Genomic DNA, 23683 nt, shown 5'->3' with positions numbered 1-23683 from the left:
GATTCCATGGCCCAACAATAGAGTTGTGCTACACTAAAAGTATGCAGAGACTGCACTCTTGAGAAAATTATCCAGAAAAACGTTGGTCACATAAAATAAAGACCAGGTAACAATACAGAAAAGGACTGCACTGGGCGGGGAAAAGCAAGGCACACACATCCTACTTGAAATCCTTCCAGGGAGTCCCTACTCACCACTGTGTGCTGTGGAACCTCAGCTCCCCCCCACCACCACCCCGCCCCATCTCTCAGAGGAAGGTCAGCCTCAGAGCCTTTGCAAGTAGGTTGCTTCTTTTGCTGGTACTTTCCTTAATCACTTCTTCAAAGAAACCTTCCCCGAGCCCAGCCCAGCTGTGGGTGTTTCCATAGCAGCCTGCAAATTTCCATCGCGGTACCTCGGCTACTGGTACTGGTTTATTCAGCCAGCAGTCAAACATCGGAAGCCTTTCACACACAGAGATGCGGCACAAAACAAAGTAAACAAGATCCCTGCCATCTAGGACCTTAGAGTCTAGGGAGGGGAGGGCTGTACAGTGAAACAGTGATTTCAGATCGTGATAATTAGTTCAGTGGCTATTCACTGTGCTCGTACTGCAAACTCCCCACAGGCAGGGGCCTTCTCTGTCTTCAAGCTAATTCCAGTCTTGTAAGAACCTGGTCTGTATTTTTTCCCCCTGATGTAAAATGAGTATTTGACTACCTAAACGGTTGAGTTCCAGTTTCTCCACCTTGCCCAAAGCTATCTGCTAAGACGGCATCCTGTTCATAATTAGGACCATTATGTGACAAGTAAAATTTACCATCTGGAGTAAAAAGGACTCCAAGTTAATAAAACACATTTCACACTCGTTAAGCACCCACCTGGTGATAAAACGGACCCTGAAATACTAGACACGTTGGTTGGTCGCTTGAATTCCCTTGGCGCACCGCCAAAGCGGCAGTAGTGTAATGCACTGTTTTAAAAAGTGGCCGTAAGCACCCGGGCTAGGACCGTCTTAATTTGTCTGATTTCTGAAGTGCTTCGGAGTCTCCCATCACCCACAGGGCAGTAAAAGAGCCTCACGCCCATACCCGTCGATAGGAAGGGGACAACATAATTTCTTTTGGTGAGGTCAATCAAGAATGTAATCTCTACATAAAAGGTCACCAGCCCCGTTCAAGAAATTCGCTCAGGAGCTCTAGAGACAAGCTGGGCTGGAAAACACCGGGAGACTCCAGGATGGGCGGACGCGCTCTCTCAGAAACCCTTCCCTGGGGCGAGCGCCCGGGGACGCCTTTCTTTGCCGAGGCGCATGCGCAGCACACTCTCCGGCCACTGCACGCCTCCTCGGCTCACCCAGCCGCTGACGTCACCGAGCGGAAGGAGAAGGGTGCCTCCGCCGTCCCAAGAGAAAGGAGTCCGCGCCCCTCTCCTCCTCCTTCGTGCACACCGAACGCCCTTCCTCCTTCCACGGGAGTTCCAGCGCCCTCCCCTAGATCTTCCCCGGAGGCTGAGCTTTTGCTCGGACTCTTCCACGCGCCCGGGAGGAACACCGGGGGGTTGCGGGGAGAGAACACGGGCGTTGTTTACAGACGCGCGCGACCGAGATCCGTCCGCGAGGGCGGGGCTAGGCGGCCGGCGCTCGCTGCTCGCCCCTCCCTCCCTCCCCAGCCTTCCCCGCGAGCGGACGCGCCAGCGCCTCTGTCTCGCTTTTTCTTATTTTCTCCCCCTTTCCCCCTTCCTTTCCTTTTCTTTTCTTTTTTTCCCCTTCCCCCCCTTCCACCATTTCCCCTCGGAGGCGCATCCCCCGGGCAGGGGCAGAGCCGGCCTCACCCCGCGCCTCTCCCCGGCCCCCGCCGCCCTATGGAGAGAGGGCGCCTCCTCCTCACCCGGGCACCAGCGGCGGCGGCGGCGGCGGTCGGAGGAGCGGGACCGGCGGCGGCGGCGGCGGCGGCCTCGGGCCCAGGGTCATCATGGAACTAGTTCGCTGACTGACCCTTCGGCCCGCAGCCGTGCGTCCCGCCCGAGCGCCCGCGCCCGCCGGCCCGGTTCGCCCTCTTCACCCTCCTCGGTCGGCCCGGCCCCCCGGTCCCGCCGCGCGCCCCGCTGCCGCGCGCCGAGGATCATGAGGTGGTAACGGGCCCCCGGATGACCCCGCGTCACCACTGTGAGGCCTACAGTTCTGCCGGGGAGGAGGAGGAGGAAGAAGAGGAGGAGGAGGAGAAGAAGGTGAGGGCGGGGGCGCGGCGCGGCCGCCGTGCGCGCCGCCCGAGTGGGAGCTCGCGGGGGCGCGCGCCGCTGCCCTGGGACCCGTCCCTTCGGCGGTCCTTATCTAGGCACCTTGGGGACGCCTCCATCCCCCCCACCCCACCCCACCCCCGCCGCCTCTGGCCGTGCCGGGTGGGTGTCCTTTGGGCCCGGTGTTCCTGTCCCCAAGTAACTTGGAGCCACCGTGCCGTCACCGACTGGGGTTACCAGTTAACAGGCTCCGCGAGCCAGGCTAATAAAGAAGGGGACACACCCCCACCCTCCGGGGCTACCGATCCCCCGGGGCCACGCGAAGATCATTTACGGGGCAAGGCCGAGTGAATGCCCTGCTAACAGTGCACCCTCCTGCCTGCCTCCCCCCACCCCACCCCACCCCACCCCACCCCACGCCACCCCGCGGTCATTGCGGGAGCGTAACGTTACCCCAGGGCTTGGGCTGGTGGAGGAGAAAGATGAGGGGCCTGAGTGGACTGCATCGTGAAAGACAGAAAAAAAAAAAATGCCCTCGGCCAACCGGCGCCACTGCGGGTCCTTTAGGCAGAAGCTGAACATTGTGGTACATACAGTAGTGGAAGGTGTCAAGTAGATGGATCAACTGAAGATCTTAGGAGAGCAAAGTAAAATACTTGGATTTCCCTCGCCGCGAGGAGCCATTGAGCATTTTGAACAGCAGCCTCGTATACCCAGCGAATTTCTGGACAGCGAGGGCTACATAGTGAGACTCTGTCCTTTTTTTCTTTTCTTTCTTTCTTTTCTTTTTTTTTTTTGAGGGGGAGGCGGAGTCAAGATTAGAAGCGAAGAGTGTTTATTCTGGTCGTGTAATTCTTTAAAATTTCAACTTACCTCTGTGTGCTTGTTCATCTTTTAAGTGGATTTAGAAATTCCACCGTCGTAGTGTTGAGCAAGGATGAAACGGGTTAATAAGAACAGTCGCTGGCCGAATAGCAAAGCATGGGGCGCTATTGCTTGATAAGCACCTGACAGGTGCAATCTGTTATTTTTTGGGCATGGTGCTAAGTCCTGGAAACTGTTGGTGGTCAGGGAACTCGTCAGTTGAAAAAGCAGGTCTGTCAGTGGTCGTGCAGTAGTTAAATGCAAAGGTAGGATTATGCCCAAGTGCATGCAGCTAAAGGAAGGTGGGGTGTTCCTGCACGATTCCAAAAGGGGGTATTACTAGATCGATAGCAAATTTAGTGGGAGGAATTGGGTCTGCAGAAGCACTGCAAGTGGAGAGAACCGTGGATAGCATGGAGATTGAACCCACTGTTTGGAATCACCTATGACCCCCTATTTCTGGTGTGCAAAGTCAAGGAGGGAATAGTAGATAGATATGAGAACCTCAAAGGCTCCCGTTGATAATCCTTGTTCAGAAAAGGACGAGCTGCAAGTCAACAGTCGGTCCTAGATTATTTAATAGAGTTGGTGTTGTGATTACCTTGATAGTGTAAAAATGCTTTTTCCAAGTTTTACTTTTTTCTTTTTTTTGTCTTATGTATGTGGCATATTAGGACATTTTACTCCTAAAATTAAGTATCTCCTATGAATAGGACTATTCTCTTACAGAATTACAGTACATTTTTAAATTTTAGTGAATGGAGGTTTGATGCCTATAGACTATAATAATCTACAGCTAACATTCCATTTATCTCTTTGATCTAGTAATGTCCCTTAAAATATGCCTTACTCTTCCCAGTACAGGAGCCAGTTCAGTTAGAGCTGCATTTAAACTGGATCCTCTTCATGCTAATTCTCAATTTTGTTGTTTCTCCTTTTCATCACATTGTTCCAGCAATTAATTACTTGAAAAGCCCAGGCTGATCTTAAACTTGCAGTGTAGCCAAGAATGACTTTGAACTTCTCATCTTCCTGTTTCTGTCTCCCAAGTTTACAAGTGTGCACCACCAGGCCTGGTTTACAGGTTTTGGGGTTTGTTTTTGTTTTAAGGAAATTTTCTTTTTTTATCCCCGCCCCTCCTGCTTTTTTTTTTTTTAAGACAAGGTCTTGCTGTGTAGCACTACACATGACTTACATTGTCTTTTTAGGTAGAAGTTAAGCAAATGATTTGGGATATTTTAATATAGGCATTTTCAGGAATAAATTTTCTCCTTAGCTCCCACAGGTTTCTTTGCATCTTGTAAGTTTTTGATGTCTTCATTTTTCTTAAAATGTTTTCTAGATTTTTTTTTATTTGATAATATCTGAACATTACATGTAGGAGAACAGAGAATCCCTTAAATCAGTCTAGTTACCCCTTACATGGCTTAAAATAGTTTAATGTAATCATGAAATTAATGTGTTTATATAATAAATAAAAATAATGAACCTTACTGAGTAGTTTTATTTTTAGGGAGAATAGGACAACTATTTCTAATAGAAAAAGTCAGTGGTCTTAGAATTTCATATTTAAAGTGAGGATGCTTTAGATAACATTGTTGCTAGCTTTAATATATGGTATTTTTAAAGAGCTATAAAATCCTATACTGCCTCATAACATTCTTATTTTGTTTTATAAATTGCTTAATAAGTACTAACATTTATAAATGTGTACATTAAACTTATTCTGTAATTAAGTGATGAACATTATTTATATTTGATTTTAATAGGTAGCTACATCAAGCTGGTTGGCAGGCAGATCCAAAGGGATATCATGAAGTTTCCAGGACCTTTGGAAAACCAGAGATTGTCTTTCCTATTGGAAAGGGCAATCTCCAGGGAAGCCCAGATGTGGAAGGTCAATGTGCCGAAAATGCCTACAAATCAGGTAATTTCTCCCTAGAGACAGATGTTTTATTAGAAGTGCACTATTGGCATAATGTATATCCTGATGCTACATTGGGAATATTTGTATTATTAAACGTGTTCTCAGCTGGGTGTGATGATGCATACTTGTAATCCTAGCACTTAAGAGGAGTTCAAGGCCAGTGTTAGTTGGAGGCTCTCCTGAGCTACACAAGACCTTGTCTCAAAAAACCAAGCAAAAAACATTCTTTAAGAAAGTCATCTTTCGGAACAAAGCAAGATAAAACTAGTTTTACTTGAGTTACAGGAAATTACTTCCATTCATTTTCCTTATAGTCTAATTTAGTAGTAAGCTTTTATTTCTAAGAGGGAACATCTTCATACTATTATATTTAGGGAACAACATAAGGACTTCGAGTGAGTTACTAAGGTAATAGCTGTGTTGCAAGTCTTTTGAGAGATAGTTAGCTGAACTCTTTGCTATTGGCTATACACTTTTTCCTTTAGACATTTTCATACTTTAATCATATTCTGGTAGTTAACATTTTTATAAGTTAACTAAAAGTGCATCCACTCTAATAGTTTACTGTGTAAAACTTGTACCTCTTTTTATCCCTAGTACCTAACAAGGTGCTTGGGTGTAGAAGAGTGGCCAAGAAATTTTTAATAAGTACCAGTGATCAAATGGCAATGCTAAAAATAGGTTTTCTTTAGCTTTATAGGCTTTTGAAGTCTGTGTTTTCTGATTCTACTCTTGACTTCCTACAAGCTGAAGAAATGTGTTTTGCATTTACTATTTGTCAGTTTGCTTGTTGAAGACTAGTTGACTTTGAATAAGTACTGTCTGTAGTAGGAACACTTAGCACGATCATTTAGTATTAAATTACTTTGATTCTCTTAAGATGGGTGTAGTCCTGTGATAACTCAAGACTTAATAATCAATAACAGTTATAATTTGAATCTACTTGAGGCAATGCAATCTCTTCTTATACTCTTTCGTTCTATTTTTGTATGAATGTATGGTTTAGATTTTTTTGTAAGTGCTTATTCAGTATTTGCTATTCCGGGTACAACTCTACACATTGGAGATAGCAGTGGAGAAAACTGAATTTTTTGACTGTGTTGGGACTCAAAGCCTCCCAACAGAGTTCTAAGAAGAGCTCTGTCTTTCCCCTTTCTCCTGCCATCCCCTTAAGTCAGTGTGTAGCTAACCGTAGTAACCATAGGCAGCATAGCTGTGAAGGTGGTACTTTACGGCGCTGCGGCAAATTGCTGGATTACCGTGTTACCTGGTCTGTTCTGTAGCCAAGCTAACAAGGATCATTGAGGTAATGGCAGAGAACAATACAGGATCAAAACTTGTAAGGTGGACCTACTTTTTCTTTTTCCTTTTTTGAAACAACTTTTTAAACAGGATAACTACAACATAATTTAAAATATTTGTAATCAGGTCACAAAAAGATAAAGTATGGTGTGGCTTATAGATTTATACAACTAAAGCATTCATCAAATCTTACACTAATGTATAGGTTCCAAATTGAATAGTCATGAGTTACATTAATGGATCTCTTCCCTTTTAACATTTCTATATTATCTCTGATATTGATTCCCTTTTCTTTCTTTTTTTTTTTTTTTTTTTTTTGGTTTTTCGAGACAGGGTTTCTCTGCGTAGCTTTGTGCCTTTCCTGGAGTTCACTTGGTAGCCCAGGCTGGCCTCGAACTCACAGAGATCCACCTGGCTCTGCCTCCCGAGTGCTGGGATTTTGATTCCCTTTTCAAATAGAATCTTACAAACTAAAGGATGTTTAATTTGTTAGAGGATGAATAAAATTCTCCAGCCAAGTAGTTTTAGTTTACAGAAAATTCTAGGACCTGTGAGGTGAAATACTAACACTTATTATTTATGTGTGTGGATGCCACAGTGTTTATGTGGGATCCAACACAGTTTGCGAGATCTGAGATCTGAGCTGCAAAGGCCTCTACCTACTACTAAGCCATACTGCTGGCCCTGACACCAGATACATTCCTAGTAAATTTTGCAAACATTGATCTGAATGCTACAGATAATCCTTGAGATCAAACCCTTAACTAGTTACTCTTAACACCAAGCTTGCTGATGTATGATGGACTTTCCCTGGGGGGACGCAACACAGATATAAGTCTGCTTCTCCCAGATAGTCCACAACAGACCCAAGTATGGACACCACTAAAGTCCAGACTTGGTGAGCTGAGGTTACTTACAGGATTACAAGACTCAAAGACAGCTATACCAAGGCCCACCCCTGCATGGGTAACAACTCAAGTTGAAAATGTGGCGTACACTGCACAGCTTTGAGGCAGCTTAACAGGATGAAGAGTGTCCTTTCCAGGTGGATCAGTGGTCCTGAACCTTTTCCAGGCAGCTCTAACACACGTCACTAGAACACCTATATTTTAGATACCAAATGGGTTATTTTTACAAAAGGAGTTGGTAACAAATTCCTTCATATAACACTACAGTTCCCTAGAAACAAACCTCAATATACAAGGTTTTTTGTTTTGAAAGCAGCAGCTCCAGAAAACAGGAAATAATAACTTGTTACTTTCCCATGCCTTTGTGTCAGTTTGAAAACACTAGAGGCGGCATGAGGTGTTGCATATATTGTCCAAGTACTTGATTTACTAATTTTAACTTCAGATTTTCTTCCCTAATTGCATTTGTTCCTGTAGAAAGATCTTCAAGTGTGTATTGGAATTCCAATGCTGGCATGTTCTTTTTCTTTCTGTTCTGCCTGGTTTTTAGCATCAACTTGACATCAGCATTCATTATTTTGGGTAACAAACTTAAGCCTTGGATACAAAATCCTTTAAGGTCTCCTGGTTAAGGCACCCAGAGTGGGTGAATCATCAGGCCTCCAGTCAGGACGCCTGGACCAGATGATGCAGGCATTTCTGCCCTTCTTGCACACTGATAATGCACTGAGATCAGAGGGCCTATGAACGATCCACATGAGATACTGACAACCACGCTATTCAAACCAATTAAAAGTCTGACCTTTTTATTGATGGCTGCACCAAGAGCAGGCTTATGCTTCTGAAAAGCCTCTTGAAACCCCACCAAGCTCAGGGGTACAGAGTTTTTAAAGACAAAACCCACGAAGACCATAATTTACATCAAAGTTAGATGAGGGTCAGAGTAACCTAGAATGCTCATTACTGGCATAGCACAATCATTATTTTAGATATAACATGCCAGTTATTTTTGACATATATTTTCTAGTAATTTTAGTCTAATTGTTTTGGTTAATACATTTGGACCATGGTCAAGGCCATGGAAATCTCGTGTGTGTTGCCAAGACAGATGTGACTGTTGGGAGGAGAGGGATGGGCAGAGGGCTGAGAACTGTCCAAACAATCACAAAATGGAGTCAGAACAGCTGGGCATTAGTCAAGGCATTTCATCTGTTTAAGGACTTGCTTTAATGCCAAGTAATTCTACTTAATACATTAAACTTAGTGGGCTTGGTCTGATGGGAATAGGAGAGGATATGGGTTTAGGCTTAAAAGAACAGTTCTAATTCCTGGTCAGGACTGGCCTTTCTGCTGTTACACATCTTGAAGTGCTGGTAAAAAGAGAAAAGTGCAGTATTTTAGGGCTTCCCTTTATGCTGCTTGCTTCTGCTTTCTTTTACTTGCCATTCTCACAGTTGTTTTTTCATTTTAGCCCCCGCCCTCAATGTCCACCAAAATGTAGCCAGGCAAGACAGTCCTCCCGTTGCACCAGTGACTCCCTCCCGACCCCACCGAACCCTGTGCTTGTCTTGTGATAACACAGTATCATCTCCTGGTGATTTGACTCCTTTCCTTGGTGGTGATGTTGTGTCACTGTTTTCTGACATGCTGTAGTATGGTTACTTTCTGATGATGTTTGGAGTTGGGGTCTCATGCAGCCTAGGTGGCCTCAGATTTGCTTTGCAGATAAATGCTAGACTTTAACTCCTGATTATTCTATGTCTACCAGTGAGTGCTGGGGTTTCAGGTGTGTGTTAGCACACCCAGTTAAACTTTTAAATGAATGGTTATGGCTTCTTTATAATTTATTCAAGTAGTCTATTGTGTGTTCTTGGTACTTACAGAAAAGTTCTTCTATAGAATAGTTGAAGTTTTTTATAGTTGCATAAATGAATTTAGGGAAAAATTGAAAACAGTGACACTTTCAGATCGTCTACATTTATTTTGCTAAAGTGCTTTCGATTACAAAGAAAGTCCTGTCACAAACTTTTTTCTTTCTTTCTTTCTTTCTTTTTTTTTTTTTTTTTTTTGTATTTTTGAGACAGGGTTTCTCTGTGTTGTTTTTTTTTTTTTTTTTTTTTTTTTTTTTTTTTTTTTTTTTTTTTTTTTTTTTTTTTTTTGGTTTTTCGAGACAGGGTTTCTCTGTGTAGCTTTGCGCCTTTCCTGGAGCTCACTTGGTAGCCCAGGCTGGCCTCGAACTCACAAAGATCCGCCTGGCTCTGCCTCCCGAGTGCTGGGATTAAAGGCGTGCGCCACCAACGCCCGGCTCTCTGTGTTGTTTTGATGCTTGTCCTGGAGCTCACTCTGTAGACCAGGATGTCCTCCAACTCACAGAGATCCACCTGGCTCTGCCTTCCGAGTGCTGGGATTAAAGGCATGCGCCATAGCCGCCCGGCCCTGTCACAAACTTTAAAGTGGTTTTGTTAGGCCATCTGATTATATGGTTTCCTGTGTTTCAACCGTCCTTAGCATGAATCCTGTTTCTGAAACCATATAAACAGGATTCATGCTAAGGACGGTTGAAACACAGGTGTGCATGAACCACTTGGCGACTAGATGGATCAGAATTACCTGAAATTTCTTAAAAATTGGCATTTTCAGCTGGGTGTGGTGGCTCACACCTGTAGTCTCAGTGCTGGTGTGGCAGAGGCAGGAGAATCCCTGGAGTTCAGTGGCCAGCCAGCCTAATTATGAGCTCCAGGTCAGTGGGGAACTGTGTTTTGAAGGAGATGCACAGCATCCACATCCTTAACATCTGTGGTTGTCCTCTGGCCTCCACATGCACACATCTGGATTCACACCAGCATATGCACCCAGACACATGATCATGCACGATCATGCACACTCATGCACACAGAGATAATGCCTTGGCCACTTAGTGGTTTTGGTTCCATCCATGTAAGTAATGTAGAGTAATCTGTATTTTATTTATTTTTTTTAAGATTTATTTATTTATTATGTATACAGAAGAGGGTGCCAGATCTCATTACAGATGGTTGTAAGCCACCATATGGGAACTGGGAATTGAACTCAGGACCTCTGGAAGAACAGTCCTAACCTCTGAGCCATCTCTCCAGCCCCGTAAATCTGTATTTTAAATGATGGTCCTTTCCATACCTAAGCTAGATTTTATTTCCATAATGTCATCTTTTTAGCTGAGTCTCTGCCTGCATGTATGTTTTGCCATTCCAGTGTTTTCTTTCTCTGGAAGGCATAGTGAATTAGACTATAACTTTGACTTACATTGGCTTATTTCATTAGTCTATCCTTAAACTTGGTTTTGTTTAGGCAGCAATATGGTATTGGCTTGTATTTGCTCTTTAGCCGAATGTATATTGTACATGTGTTTGCTTTTTGTTGTGCCAGGCAGTGAACTCCGGGCTCGGCAAGTGCTTATTAACACAGAGCTACAGTCCCAACTCTACTACTTGATCCCCCTTACCAGCAGTTTCCCCCGTGAAATGAATATAGAAGTGTTAGATTGCAACTTAGAGTACATTTATTTCCAATACTGCTTTTTGTTCTCTTTTTTTTATCAGAATTTCATCATTTTGTTATTTGCTGTTTACTTTTTTAAAAATATAACTTACTGTTCTTTAAGAGAGACACTTAAATTATTTTCTAGCATTTTTCTTCTAACTGTAATGTGTTTAGATTTATAAGTTTTCTATTAATCTAATTTAGGTTTTTTACATTTATCTACCTAGGGTATGTGAACACACTTGGGTGTATATATGGCATTCATGTGGGGATCAGAAGACAACTTTGTGGGATTGGTTGTTTTCTTCTACCATATGCATCTTGGGGAGTTTCCAGGGTTGGCAGAATGTGCCTTTACTCTCTGGTTCCTAGACTTAACAAATCTTTTTTCAAGGCTACAAACATAGCTGACTAATCATGTAATTTTGTTAGATGAACACTTCAGATTTTGATTTTTAGTTACTATATTTTTAGTTTTAGCTCTTTGGTTGTATTTGATCTATCTAGCAAAATTCATTTTTGTCTGTTTTTTCCTTGTACTGTAATTTTTATAGTTGTGTACATGTGTGATGTGCTCTCTGAGGCCAGAAGGGGGCTTTGTATGACTCCTTGAAGTTAAAGGAATTCACAAGCCACCTGATAGGGATGCTGAAATCGAACTCAAGTCCTCTAATAGAGCAGTGCCATCTCTCTGGCCCTCTGTACTGAGATTCTTGTGCAATAAACCCTTTGTTCTGATAAAGATCTTCCTTCCAGTTGCCTGGTTTCTTCTCTTGGCTTTTAGTTTGTTTACTTAGGTTTTTGTTGTTTTTGGTCTCCTGATAAATTTTTGATTCAACACTGAACATTCTATTATTTTAAAAATGGTATATAGACTTAGTTGTTTTCTATCTTTGAGGGGTTGGTCAAACCAGGATATTCTGCTTCCCAAGCAAAAACTATGCCTTTGAGCTACATTCTGAGCCTGTCGTGGGGACTTAGAGGTACTTCCCTCTGTAGAGGGTTCAGTCTCCCTCTGGCGGGCAGACTGAATTGGGACTAATCACTTTAGGATTCAAGGAAGGATTAGGCTAAATGAAGGCCAGACTTCAGTTGGATGTGACTTCTTCAGCTATTATTAAAAGTGAAGCTGTGTGTGTGCCTACGTTTTTAGATCTCTACTATCCATCTTTAGGGTTTCATTTGGGAAATGTTTTAGGAGGAAAATCAGTCTTAGAGTTTGAATATAAAACGTCTCCCACAGACTCAATGTATAGAAGCCAAGGTCCCCAACTGGTGGCCCCGTTTTTTCACAGGTGCTGGGAACTTTAGGAGACGGAGCCTCACTGGGGACAGACCTTGGTGGTGTTTTGGCCTCGTCCTTCCTTTTTGTTTGCCTGCTTCCTCTTCCCCCCTTGTCTGCTCTAGGACCCTGTCTTATCCTTTTTATTTACTTCTCTGCCCCCTTCTCTTCCTCTGCTTCCTCCTCCAGTGCTACATACACCACTGAAATCTCTCAACAGTGAGGCAGAGAAAGTCTTCCTCCTTGGGAATCGTCTGCCAGTTACTTGGTCACAGCTCTGAGAAAAGCTAACTAATCCCATCAGCCAAGTAATTGTTTTTTCCCCTTCAGATTTCTGACCACCTACTTCCACTAGTTAGTTCCTTGGTTTTCCAAGTCTCAGATTTTGTCTGTCTGTAACTCGCCTAAATGTTTTACCAGTTTGTTCTTAGCTGCTTGCCCTTATCTCAGAATGTTGACTTATCACTTCATTACTTCCTCTCCAGAATCATGGTTCTTCAGGACCTGGTTGTCACAGCAGTACTGTGACTGAAAAACCATACCCAGTGTTTTGAAATGTATGTGTGTGATGTGATGTGGTGTGTGTGTGTGTGTGTGTGTGTGTGTGTTTGTGTGTTGTAAGTCAAGTGAAATAGAGAAAGGAGTATTTCATTTAGAAGGGATGATTAACCATGGAAGCAGGATGTAAAATAGCATGGTAAGGAAAAATCAGTCTTAAATACTGTTGTACTGTGAAGGTTAAGGCAGAAAGTAACGTGTGTTCCTTTTATTCATCTTTTATAAGTCTCAAGTTTTTATGTTTGCTTAAAGTCAAGTGTACCAGATAAGGATGTAGTCTGCTATTTGGGAATATTATTTCTCCCTCTTGAGTGTATGTCTGACATGACTGTATAGTTAGTGTTGCCCCTGTTTCTTGTGACTCCTGGTCATTGTTCCTTTTCTCTCCTGAGAGCCCCCCAAATGCATCAGATGGTATCACTACCTACCTCTTGTGAATTTGTTTCTTCATTGTTGGTTTATTTGGCTGGCTGAATTTTCCTTAAGTGTTCAACTTCTTTTTTTTTTTTTTTTTTTTTTTTTTTTTGGTTTTTCGAGACAGGGTTTCTCTGTGTAGCTTTGCGCCTTTCCTGGAACTCACTTGGTAGCCCAGGCTGGCCTCGAACTCACAGAGATCCGCCTGGCTCTGCCTCCCGAGTGCTGGGATTAAAGGCGTGCGCCACCACCGCCCGGCTCAACTTCTTATTTAGAAGAGACTGCCTTTACTTCCAGATATCTTTAGGGGACAGAACTAATTTTATTAGTAGTACCTTGGGGCTCTGAAAATACAGAAAATCATGGAATTAAGGACCTTACCAACTGATAGTTACCCATATCTCTTCTGCAAGGCTGTACTGATGTCACTCTCACCTAGACAGTGGTGGTTTTTGTCAAAGGGTTGATCAGTTTAGTTATTGATGGCCTGACTCCAGGCTGGAGGTGTAGCTCTGTGGTTGGAGTGCTTGTCTGCATACGTGAAGCTCGGGGTTTAGTACCCAGCACTGCATAAACCGGGTATGGTGGTGCACACCTGTAGTCCCAGTGGTGGAAGCAGGAGAATCAGAAGTTTAAAGTCGTCCTTGGTGGCGTGGCAAGTTTGAGATGAGCCTGGGCTACATGAGACCCTGTCTCTTAAAGAAAAAAATTTGACTCCATTTTTCAGTCAAACTGGACAATAGTCTGCAGTACATAAATTTTTCTGCGATTCTATTCAATAAGAACCTTCAGGCTGATAGCTTTAGTCTCAAAACTGCCTTAAGTCCTTTTCTTGTTTGATCACAGATTTCTAAGGATTGATTCTCTGGGCAGTGGTCCCCAGTTCTCTACCTACCTACCTTAATCTTGTTTGCTCTTCAGAAGAGCTTAACTGTGTTACTGCCTTGAGTTTCTGAAATTGGTGGGGTTCATTTCTATCCTCTGTCAGAAAGTCCATGGGCTTAAACACCAAGACTCCTGTATCTTGTAGCACAGATGATTCCCCCACCTTGTTTTTTTAAGATTGAGTTAGTTGCTGTTTCTTCTCTGAAGATTTCATTACACTCCCGCACCGGTCCAATTGTCCCTAGAGCACCATCTGTTACTGTGGTTTTGATACCATTTTATGGTCTGCTCGGCTATAAGACTGAAGTTTGGAAGTGTAAACAACTTTCACTCTTTGCCAACTTTGGAGTGAGTTGTGAATAAAACAGATTGTAAATCACTTTTTATCTTACTAGTATTTCTATTCATCATTGTGAAGTTGTTCCAGAAGGGTTGACCAGAAGGTAGGTGTATGTTAACTCTCCACTAAAAATACCAGTTACAACCGAGTTTAGAGCTAGATGTCAGAATTATGTTAGTGTATTAGTTGGTTTGGTCATGTAGAAGAACACTTTGTCATGTCAGAGCTGACAAGAAAAGTGACAGCAAGTCCCGAGGAGGAGGACTGGGAATGCGAAGCCAGCAGATGCAGTGGCCAGGACTTGAATGAGTGTAGCTAGATGTTTTCCATCACCCATCAAATGAGCGGTTGACAACAATCAGGAACAGTGTTTGTACTGTGATCACTATGCTGAACTCCTTAAAGAAAGGTGAGTTAGCAGAGTTCCGGGCTTGGGGAGATTGTGTAGGATGGTCCTTTATTGAAAACATTTCCATTGGCTCCTCCTTGTGTTCCCACTACACAGTCTGTGGTATACAAGGGCTGGGGTGGATGGCTGGGTTGGGAAAGTTGGTCTCCTTGTATGAAGCCCTAGAACCCCAAGCATACAAAAACTGGGTGTGGTGGTGGGCCTCTGGGTCTAGCACTGGAGAGCTGGACGCCGGAGAAGCGGAACTTTAAGGTCACCCTCAACTACAGAGTGAGTTTGGGACACACCTGGGCTCATATGGCCCGTAAGGAGTCTTTAAAAGAACCTCTTTTAGCATCAATAGTACACTCATTGTTTAGTAGTTACTGAAACTCGGATAAAAGTAAAATAATTTTTACCTGCTATTTTAAAGTGTATTTATACCTTTTAAAATGTAAGCTTTTACTCAGAAGTTCAAAATAGTATTTAGGGAAGTTAAAATGATTGTTTTGCTTTTAGTGGACTAATCCTTCGGTTTGATTTGATGGTCCATTTATATTTCCCAAGATAATCTAATGGGTATTTCCTGACTCAGAAATTATATTATTCTCAAGAGTTGAGAAAACTTAAAATTATCAATTAGTAGTGATTTACTTACATTTTAAAATGTTCTGTTTCCTGAATATCTAAACTTAATTCAAACTGTTTCCTGAATATCTAAATTTAATTCAAATAATAGATATTTGGTAAAATGGATAGTGAAGATTTTAATAAAGTAAATTATCAGATAATATTAAATGTGATATAGTATATAAAATTTTCATTTATCTCAGGTGCAATTTTGAATGACCCTAAAATATTTTAACTTATTAGTGCATTTTATCTTGTATTTCCTAATGTTAGAACATGTCACATTTATTCATTTTGTGTGTGTGGGCATGCGTGTGCCACGGTACATGTGGGAGGCTAGAGGACAGCCTGTGGGAGTTGGTTCTCTCCTTTCACTGTGTGAATCTCGGGGGTTGGACTCAGGTCATCAAGCTTGGCAGCAGGTGCCTTGACCTGCTAAGCTGTCTCCTCAGCCCTCTAGTAGAGAACTCTAAATGTACACCTAATGAGAACTGAAACTTTGTAATCCTTTTTTTTAATTCCCTTATAGAATGTTTCTCCATCCCAGAGAGATGAAGTAATTCAGTGGTTGGCCAAACTCAAATACCAGTTCAACCTTTACCCAGAAACATTTGCTCTGGCAAGCAGTCTTTTGGACAGGTTTTTAGCTACGGTCAAAGTAAGTATTGTAAGATATTCTCAAGCACAGCTTCTTGTTCAAGGACTTACGTGTTAAGCCATAGGTCACTAGTAAAAACGCTGTCATGGCAGATGTAGAGATGTCGGGAGGACAGTATTACTTTTGTTTTAAAATTTTGGAAATGACTCGAGTTTAGAGCTTTCCATAGCATTTATTTAACAGTGGGTATGAAAGAACAGAAAAGAAACTTATTTTTGTGCTTAGGGAGATGTAAACTGGGGAAACTGTGAGCTAAATGTATATTTAGGTTTAAAAAACAGAAAAAGCTCAGTTCAGTATAATCACTAATGTTGCTTTTTTTCCTTTTCAAAATTTTAGGCCCATCCAAAATATTTGAATTGTATTGCAATCAGCTGTTTTTTTCTAGCTGCTAAAACTGTTGAAGAAGATGAGGTAATGAATCCTTTCAAGTTTATTCTTTCTATGTTGGTAGGTTTTACTTGGAGCATTTTTTCGTTTGTTTGTAGTTTTGGTTATGAGCCTAGCCTTTAGCGGCCGAGCCATTTCACCGGCCCCCATTTGCTTTTAATGAAACCTTCATTGCTAAACGTGTGCTACACTTCTGAGGGGAGAGGTTTCCCTAGTAACAAGTGTTGCAGCTCTGAGGGGAAAGGTGTCCTTGCAGTTGGGAGCCACGGAATACCACAAAGTCACACTGCACAACAACCCTCACACAAGAGATTTATTGGGAAAGACACAGATGCCTGGCTGCCTCTTCTCTGAAGAGAAACAGCAAAGAACTAAGGAGGAGGCAGGCTTTTTATATAGGGTTTCTTGGGGCTGGGGCTTTCCAGGGTTGTCTGAAATTGGTGGGGTTCTATGGCCTGACCGTGGGGCAAGGTCAGAGGTAAGTGGGTTTCCAGCTCAGGGATTGGTGGGATTCTGTGGCCTGATCTTGGGCTTTTTTTCTCTGTAGGGTGGAACTTGGCCACCCTTGGTCTCCAGGGGCTGCACACAGCCATTAGAGTAGTCTGGGAGCAGGGCCTGGCCGCTTGAGGCCCTAGGGGCTTAAAAAAATGAATGCTGTCTTACATAAATGACAGTTTCAGTTAAGTATTTAGATGTGTTGTCCCTCTAAAATGCTTGCTTTAGAAGATCAGCTTTTTTTTTAAATTTATTTTTATTTTATGTGGATTAGTGTTTTGCCTGAATGTATGTATGTGTACTGTGCCTGGTGCACACAGAGGTCAGAAAAGGAAGGGCATTGGCTTCTCTGGGCCTGGAGTTAGGACGGTTGTAAGTCACAGTGAATTGAACTCAAGTTCAGGAAGAATAGCCACTGCTCTTAACCACTGAGCTACCTCTCCCGTTCATTTTATTTTTTGAATTTTTTTCTCTATTAGTTTATATTTTGTTTGTCAGAACATTCTGTCAGGTTCATTTCTGACCTGAAAATGAGTTCATTTGTTTCCTGTTCCTTTTGCCTTGGATAGAAAATTCCAGTACTAAAGGTATTGGCAAGAGACAGTTTCTGTGGCTGTTCCACATCTGAGATTTTGAGAATGGAGAGAATTATTCTGGATAAGTTGAACTGGGATCTTCACACAGCCACACCATTGGATTTTCTTCATATTGTAAGTATATTCACAATGTTTTAGTTCTTACTGGAACACATAGTTCTGGCCCAGTAACTTGGACAGAAGTTTCCTGTTGATGTATTTTGTATGGATTTGGGGAAACCTATTGAAATTAGTCAAGGAAAAATTAGATTCTGAAAATATATCAAATCACTGAATTACAAACCTGCCCAGTACCCGAGAAGTTATTTCTGTGTATGCTTTCCTAGTTCTTTTCCTTCAGTAACAGTTTTGTGGTTTTTCTCCCCATCCTAGTTCCACGCCATTGTGGTGTCCACTAGGCCTCAGTTACTCTTCAGTTTGCCCAAATTGAGTCCGTCTCAACATTTGGCAGTCTTGACCAAGCAACTACTTCACTGTATGGCCTGCAACCAACTTCTGCAGTTCAAAGGATCCATGCTTGCTCTGGCCATGGTTAGTTTGGAAATGGAGAAACTCATTCCCGATTGGCTTCCTCTTACAATTGAACTGCTTCAGAAAGCACAGGTAGCTATCAGCCTCACTTGTGTTTACTACACTTTTTTTCCTTAATGGAATTGAGAGGATTATTATATATATGTGGTTTTAAAGTAAATCTAAGAGGGATTGGAGATTTAGGTCAGTGGTAGAGAAGGGCCTGGGTTTAGTCCTCAGCTTGAAATAAAAAACCAGTTTGGCCGGGCGGTGGTGGCGCACGCCTTTAATCCCAGCACTCGGGAGGCAGAGCCAGGCGGATCTCTGTGAGTTCGAGGCCAGCCTGGGCTACCAAGTGAGTTCCAGGAAAGGCGCAAAGCTACACAAAGAAACCCTGTCTCGAAAAACCAAAAAAAAAAAAAAAAAAAAACCAGTTTGTAACTGGTATTTTCAAACGGTTTCAAATATTAACCACCTCAGTACAGTGCAAAGTTTAGATGGAGACAGTTCTTCTCACATGTAGGTGAGAGTGCTGTGTGTTAGTAACGGTTGACAAGCCTTGTTCTGCTCATCCCCTGAGAGAATTCAGGGTTAGATTTGCAAACTGGTGTCCATGGAGACTGATGAGTTTTCTTTGTATGTGTTCTGGGACCCAAAGAAATTCCTCATTTAAACTTGTCTTCTCCTTAGCTGACTTGATGGGATCTGAGAACTCACTCTACTCATCAGTTAGAGCTTCAGTTTAGGGTACTGGAGAGTTCATTAGAGTGGCATAGGAAAAGGAGCAGTGGTGGTCTGATTGTTACATATATGTTGTGAGCTACCTGATGGGGGTACTGGAATCCGAACTTTAGTCCTCTGCAGGAGCAGAAGGTGCTCTTCCCCCAGAGCCATTTCCATCCCTTTTTGTTTTGTAACACCCAGATCTTACATAGTCTAGTCCCGGGCTAGAGAGGTGCCTCGGAGGGTGAGGTTCTTATGTGCAAGCACGAGGACATCCTTGGGGACCCAGCATGATGGCTGCTAGTTTTTCTGGGCATAGTTCTGTCCTTGCTGAGTTCGCCTGTCTGTCTGTAGATCAGAATGCAAGGTCTTGTTTCTTTGTAAGTGGACCCATGACAAGACCTAGACTTGACATCAGATCATGTCGGTATTGCCCCTCCCATGTTAAGCAAGTGCTCTGCCATTGAGTTCACCTCGTTCTGTGTGCATTCGTTGTCTTCACTCTGCCTCTGCTCCTTCTCGACTTGGCACACATTCTTGCTTTGAAAGGCAAGCTGCCTCTTGTTCCTCTTAGGCTTCCCCCGACTCAGCCCACTCTAATGCTCCTGTGCCACTGTGGATCTCCATGCTAGGATGGCCACACCTTTATTGTAGTTTATTTATATGACTATGCTCGTGTCCTCCTCTTTCTGAACCTATAGTGACCCACCCTGATGATCAGGTAATCAGGTGTCAATTCTGTTGTGGCCTCTATAGCTGCCTGGTAAGCGGTGGTCAAAGTAGACATTCTTATTTAAACTAAAATTAAATTGCACACTCTCCTACCATAGACTCTTGGTTACTCTTGAAGGTGCCTAATATTCCAACAGGTATTTTCAGTGTTTTGTGTTGCTCACCACTTGTGGGTGCTCTGGGACCTAACACGGTTCGTGCTGTTGTGCTCCCCTCTTTATTGGGAACCTATGTGATTGTTTTATGGCTGCTGGACACATTCTTCTGGTCAGCTAAGTGGTTAGCAATATTTTCTTGTTTTTGACAAGGGATACTTAGAAATGGTCACCATATTGGAATTTGGGCAACATAGTCATAAAAATGGCTAGTAAAGGTTCTCAGAGCGCATAATAGATGGTTTATTTTAAATGCTTAAATTTTAAGAACAAGATCAAGGACTTGTCTGCATCAAGAGTTGGTAATTGTAGTATATGTACTTAAGTACACTTTACTACAAAAGCAGCAGACTGGGGTTGGCTTGTTATTTTAAAAGGACAAATTCATATTGTGCTAGGTTAGGATTTATTTTGATGTGTTATTTTGGACAAGGTTAATTTTGGGACCCCAATGGAAAGTAGAGTTCAAATAGATGGTATTTATTTAAATAATTTCTAACGTCTCACCGTTTTTTGATAGTCTTCACCTCTATAAAATAACTCTTGGGGGCTGGAAAGATGACTCAGTGGTTGAGAGCACTGGTCCCTGTTCCAGAGAACCCAGGTTCACTTCCCAGCACCCACATGGCAGCTCACAGCTGTCTGTAATTCTCATTCCAGGGGATCAAGACAACCCCCCCCACACACACACACACACACAGGTACACATGTAGGCAAAACATCAATGCACATAAAATAAAAATGAATCATTTAAAAAAAATTCACATTTCTCTTCATCAACAGATAATAGTGAGTGTTCCTTTTAAATACATTTTCAGTATCATGACCAGTGTACAAGGGGTTAGACAATCTGTGGCACTTTTACTGTTGAAACAGAAACATTTGACCATGGAAATTGGGGGTATTCAAGAGGTTGAGGGGGTCAAGTGTTTGTTACTCCAGAAGGGATTAATATCTGAACTAACTATACTGAAGGATAAGGGAAAAATACCAATTCCCAAACTATGTAGTGTTCTTAATGAGGTCTTACTATTTTCTACAAAAATATGACTTCTTTAACATTTCTAGTTGTTTTAAAACAATACTTAAATCTTTTTAGCTAAGTGAACTTCCCTATCACCCTAATTTAATGGTTTCCATTGCTTTTGACTCTTCCTTAAATTGTTGACTGCCATGTGCCTGTCTTCAAGAGAGTGGGGTAAAAAAGGCCTTGTAGAAAGACATTGCTAATGCAGCCGTGAACAGGGAAGTTTCTGTTCATAAGTGCCTAGACACAAGTTCAGATTTATGTTTGAATCATGGATATAAACATATTTCAGAAGGACACCCGGTAGGTGGAAGAATCCGTGAGTGAGGTGGAGGGTGTGGTGGGGAGAGAAGAAGCTGAAGGGAGAGAAGACCTAGGCCGGAACAGTGCCTAGTAAAGGTAACAGGTCTGTGTGGATTAATGAGCGACGGCCTTTTGTTTTTCCTGGTCCAGATGGACAGCTCCCAGTTGATCCACTGTCGGGAGCTGGCGGCACATCACCTCTCGGCTCTGCAGTCTTCCCTGCCTCTAAATTCCGTTTATGTCTACCGTCCCCTCAAGCACACCCTGGTGACCTGCGACAGAGGAGCGTTCAAATTACATCCCTCCTCTGTCGCAGGCCCAGATTTCTCCAAGGACAACAGCAAGCCAGAAGTGCCAGTCAGAGGTACCGCAGCCTTCTGCCATCACCTCCCAGCTGCCGGTGGGTGCAAGCAGGCCTCTGCTAAACGCAAGGTGGAGGAGATGGAAGTGGATGACTTCTACGATGGGATCAAGCGGCTCTACAATGAAGACACTGCGCCAGATAACGGGGGCTCTGGGTGTGGCCCTGACTTAGCCAGGCAAGAGGGGCCTGCTTCTCCCTGTCCCCCTTTGCAGCCTGTTTCAGTCATGTAGTTCCCTTCCAGTGCACATGGGCTGACTACCCAGAAGTGCGGCTAGAGACCCAGGAAAGGCTGCAGAGAAGGGCGTGTGCTTTATCAGACTGAAGTGAGCCAGGGCAAAAGAAAACCCCCGTTCCTTTGTGCGGCTACTACAATTCAACACCCTTTAATATAAAGGCCTATATTTATAGACTCAAGATCCAAAATAGATTGAAAAGTAAAGAAAACGTTCTTTGTACTATGACAGTTCCACTTTTTTCTTTGTTAAAATAATAGTTTGTCCCAGGTCCAAAAAAATAAAATAAAAATCCATGTAAGGGGAAAAGTTGCAAAATTTATAGCTAGAGACCTTGTTCCCAGTGTCCTCATTTTTCTCTCACCTTTTCTTGCCTCTCTGTTGGATTCTGAATAAGTTTTGTGCTTGTTGATGTATGTGTTCTGACTTCCACTGAATAGGTAGCCCCCAACTTTTTTTTTTTTTTTTTTACAGCAAATTAGTTTTGTGTGGCAGCCATGTTTAATCCATGGCTCAAGTTCCTTAGTTTGAAAAGGGCACTCTGAAGCTATCCCCATGAATCAGTGGTAATGAAAAAGTTCTTTGTGTGTCTCATTCCAGTTTTTAGTTTAAAAACAAAATTACTGTCCTTTTGTTTACCTTAAAGCTTAAAAATGGCATGTAATTAGGACATTTTGAGCATTTTTGACATTTGTATAAAGAATTTCTTATAAAGTTAATATATCCGGGTGCTCACCAAAGAAACATGTAACATATACTTAGATTTTTGTAAATGATCTGTTTTCATTCATTTAAAATCACTAGGAGCAACTGTCTAGATATTGGGGCAGCCCTGATTGGAGTCTGTAACTTATAATTGAATTCAGTACCCTAGTTTTATATTAAGCTATTAGGATTTTCTTGGTAACAAGTTATTCCCCTTGTTTTTCTGACTTCTGGACCCTGAGCTCCCTTTGCAATCTGAAGAAGGCACACTGCAGTCAGAACCATGTACTGGTGATAAAGCCTCTGGTAGCAATAAAATGTTGTCCTTAACCCTGGTTTCCGTGGGATTTTTTGTTGGTTGGTTTGCTTATGAAGAAGGTACAGTTTCTGACTTCTTGGGCACTTCATTTTCAACTAAGGAAAACCCAAAAACAATCTTTCTTGACTGCTATGGAGATGAAGGGTATGGAGTGTGTGTGAATGGTTACACACAAGGATTGCCCTTGAGTTTCTCCTGCTGCTGGACTGTGGACCTTATAGTTAGCACCTGTGAGGGCAGGCTCAAGCTTACATCATTGATTTTAACAGAGCAAGTGTATCTTCAGGTCAACATCGGACTTAGAAACTGCTTATTTTATATGACCTTAAAAATCCAATTGGGGAAGCATTGTGTGTATAAGGATGGGAGTTGGGAGACAGGAAAAAGTGAAAAAATGGTTTTGTGTGCAAGGGATTAGTCTCACACAGACATTTTTTATAAAATCACATCCCGATTTTCAGCTTTCTCGATTCCAAATTACGGGAGCTCAAGCTTCATAGTGTGTATGATATGAATGGAACCCCCCCCCACACACACACACACTCAGATGGGTATAAAACTCGAGTCAGAGTCTGCATATCTAATTCATAATCCAGAAGCTGCATATCGCAGAACTGGGAGACAGTAAGACTTGGGCTGCTTGATCTCCAGGTCTCCTAATGCTGATGGGAAACGTGCTGGCATGCATCTGTGTCCTAGCTACTAACGACGCTGACAGGACACTGCTTTAGTCTGGGCAGCCTAGGCAATAGTGAGACCTCGTCGTAAAAACCAGTACAGGGAATTTGGAGTATCGTTTCCATGGGACGCTGGTTCAGTGGTAATCGCTGAGAGCTGCTCTCCTTCCAGCTAACCCTAGTGAGTATCGAGAGCCCCCAGCCATCCCTCAAAACCCACTCTTCAGAACTTCAGCCTGAGACTGAAAGCAAACACTGAACACTAGAATTTCTGTGGAGAGCATTCCTGCTGTTCACTTGCTTTTCTAGTCTTCCCTCAGCTACTGGGGTTACTTGCAAACTACCAATGATTCAGAAGCTTGAGCTTCATTATGTTGTGTCTGTCGCCTCCTGGTGGTTAAAAGAGGCATCACCCTTGACTCCTCCAGGAAGGAGGTCAAAGGATGGGCATGGTGTAGCATTTGCAAGTTGAAACTAGAAGCTAGTCACTGCATCCTCTAAAAGACAGGTAAGAAGTTGGTTATCGGTGGAGAGGAAGGGGGGCTGGGACTGAACGTCAGAT

The 23683-nt window shown here is 42.8% G+C and overlaps 1 protein-coding gene across 5 annotated transcripts; it reads left to right on the top strand.

Moving 5' to 3' along the window:
* Nucleotides 1-1642: 1642 nt before the first annotated feature.
* On the top strand, nt 1643-22455 carry Ccni (cyclin I). Of its 5 annotated transcripts, none has more exons than XM_028881941.2 (7): nt 1646-2208; nt 4848-5008; nt 15764-15892; nt 16232-16306; nt 17347-17487; nt 17746-17976; nt 20974-21417. In XM_028881941.2, the coding sequence occupies exons 2-7, from the start codon at nt 4895-4897 to the stop codon at nt 21415-21417; spliced, it is 1134 nt and encodes a 377-aa protein (XP_028737774.1). In that variant the 5' UTR covers nt 1646-2208; nt 4848-4894. The 5 variants fall into 5 exon arrangements, with proteins under 5 accessions (XP_037065078.1, XP_028737774.1, XP_028737773.1 ...); XM_028881940.2 differs by having other exon boundaries at nt 1908-2208; nt 4851-5008; nt 20974-22455; XM_037209182.1 differs by lacking the exon at nt 1646-2208 and adding an exon at nt 2942-2962 and having other exon boundaries at nt 4851-5008.
* Nucleotides 22456-23683: the final 1228 nt, after the last annotated feature.

The sequence above is a fragment of the Peromyscus leucopus genome, chromosome 10 (assembly GCF_004664715.2).
Source record: "Peromyscus leucopus breed LL Stock chromosome 10, UCI_PerLeu_2.1, whole genome shotgun sequence".
NCBI lineage: Eukaryota > Metazoa > Chordata > Mammalia > Rodentia > Cricetidae > Peromyscus > Peromyscus leucopus.
This window is presented reverse-complemented; position numbering and strand designations above follow the sequence as displayed.

Coding starts and splice junctions, on each gene's coding strand:
- Ccni (XM_028881940.2), top strand. CDS start 4,895: ATGAAGTTTCCAGGACCTTTGGAAAACCAGAGATTGTCTTTCCTATTG. Junction 5,009..15,763: donor CGAAAATGCCTACAAATCAG/GTAATTTCTCCC, acceptor ATTCCCTTATAG/AATGTTTCTCCATCCCAGAG. Junction 16,307..17,346: donor AAACTGTTGAAGAAGATGAG/GTAATGAATCCT, acceptor TGCCTTGGATAG/AAAATTCCAGTACTAAAGGT.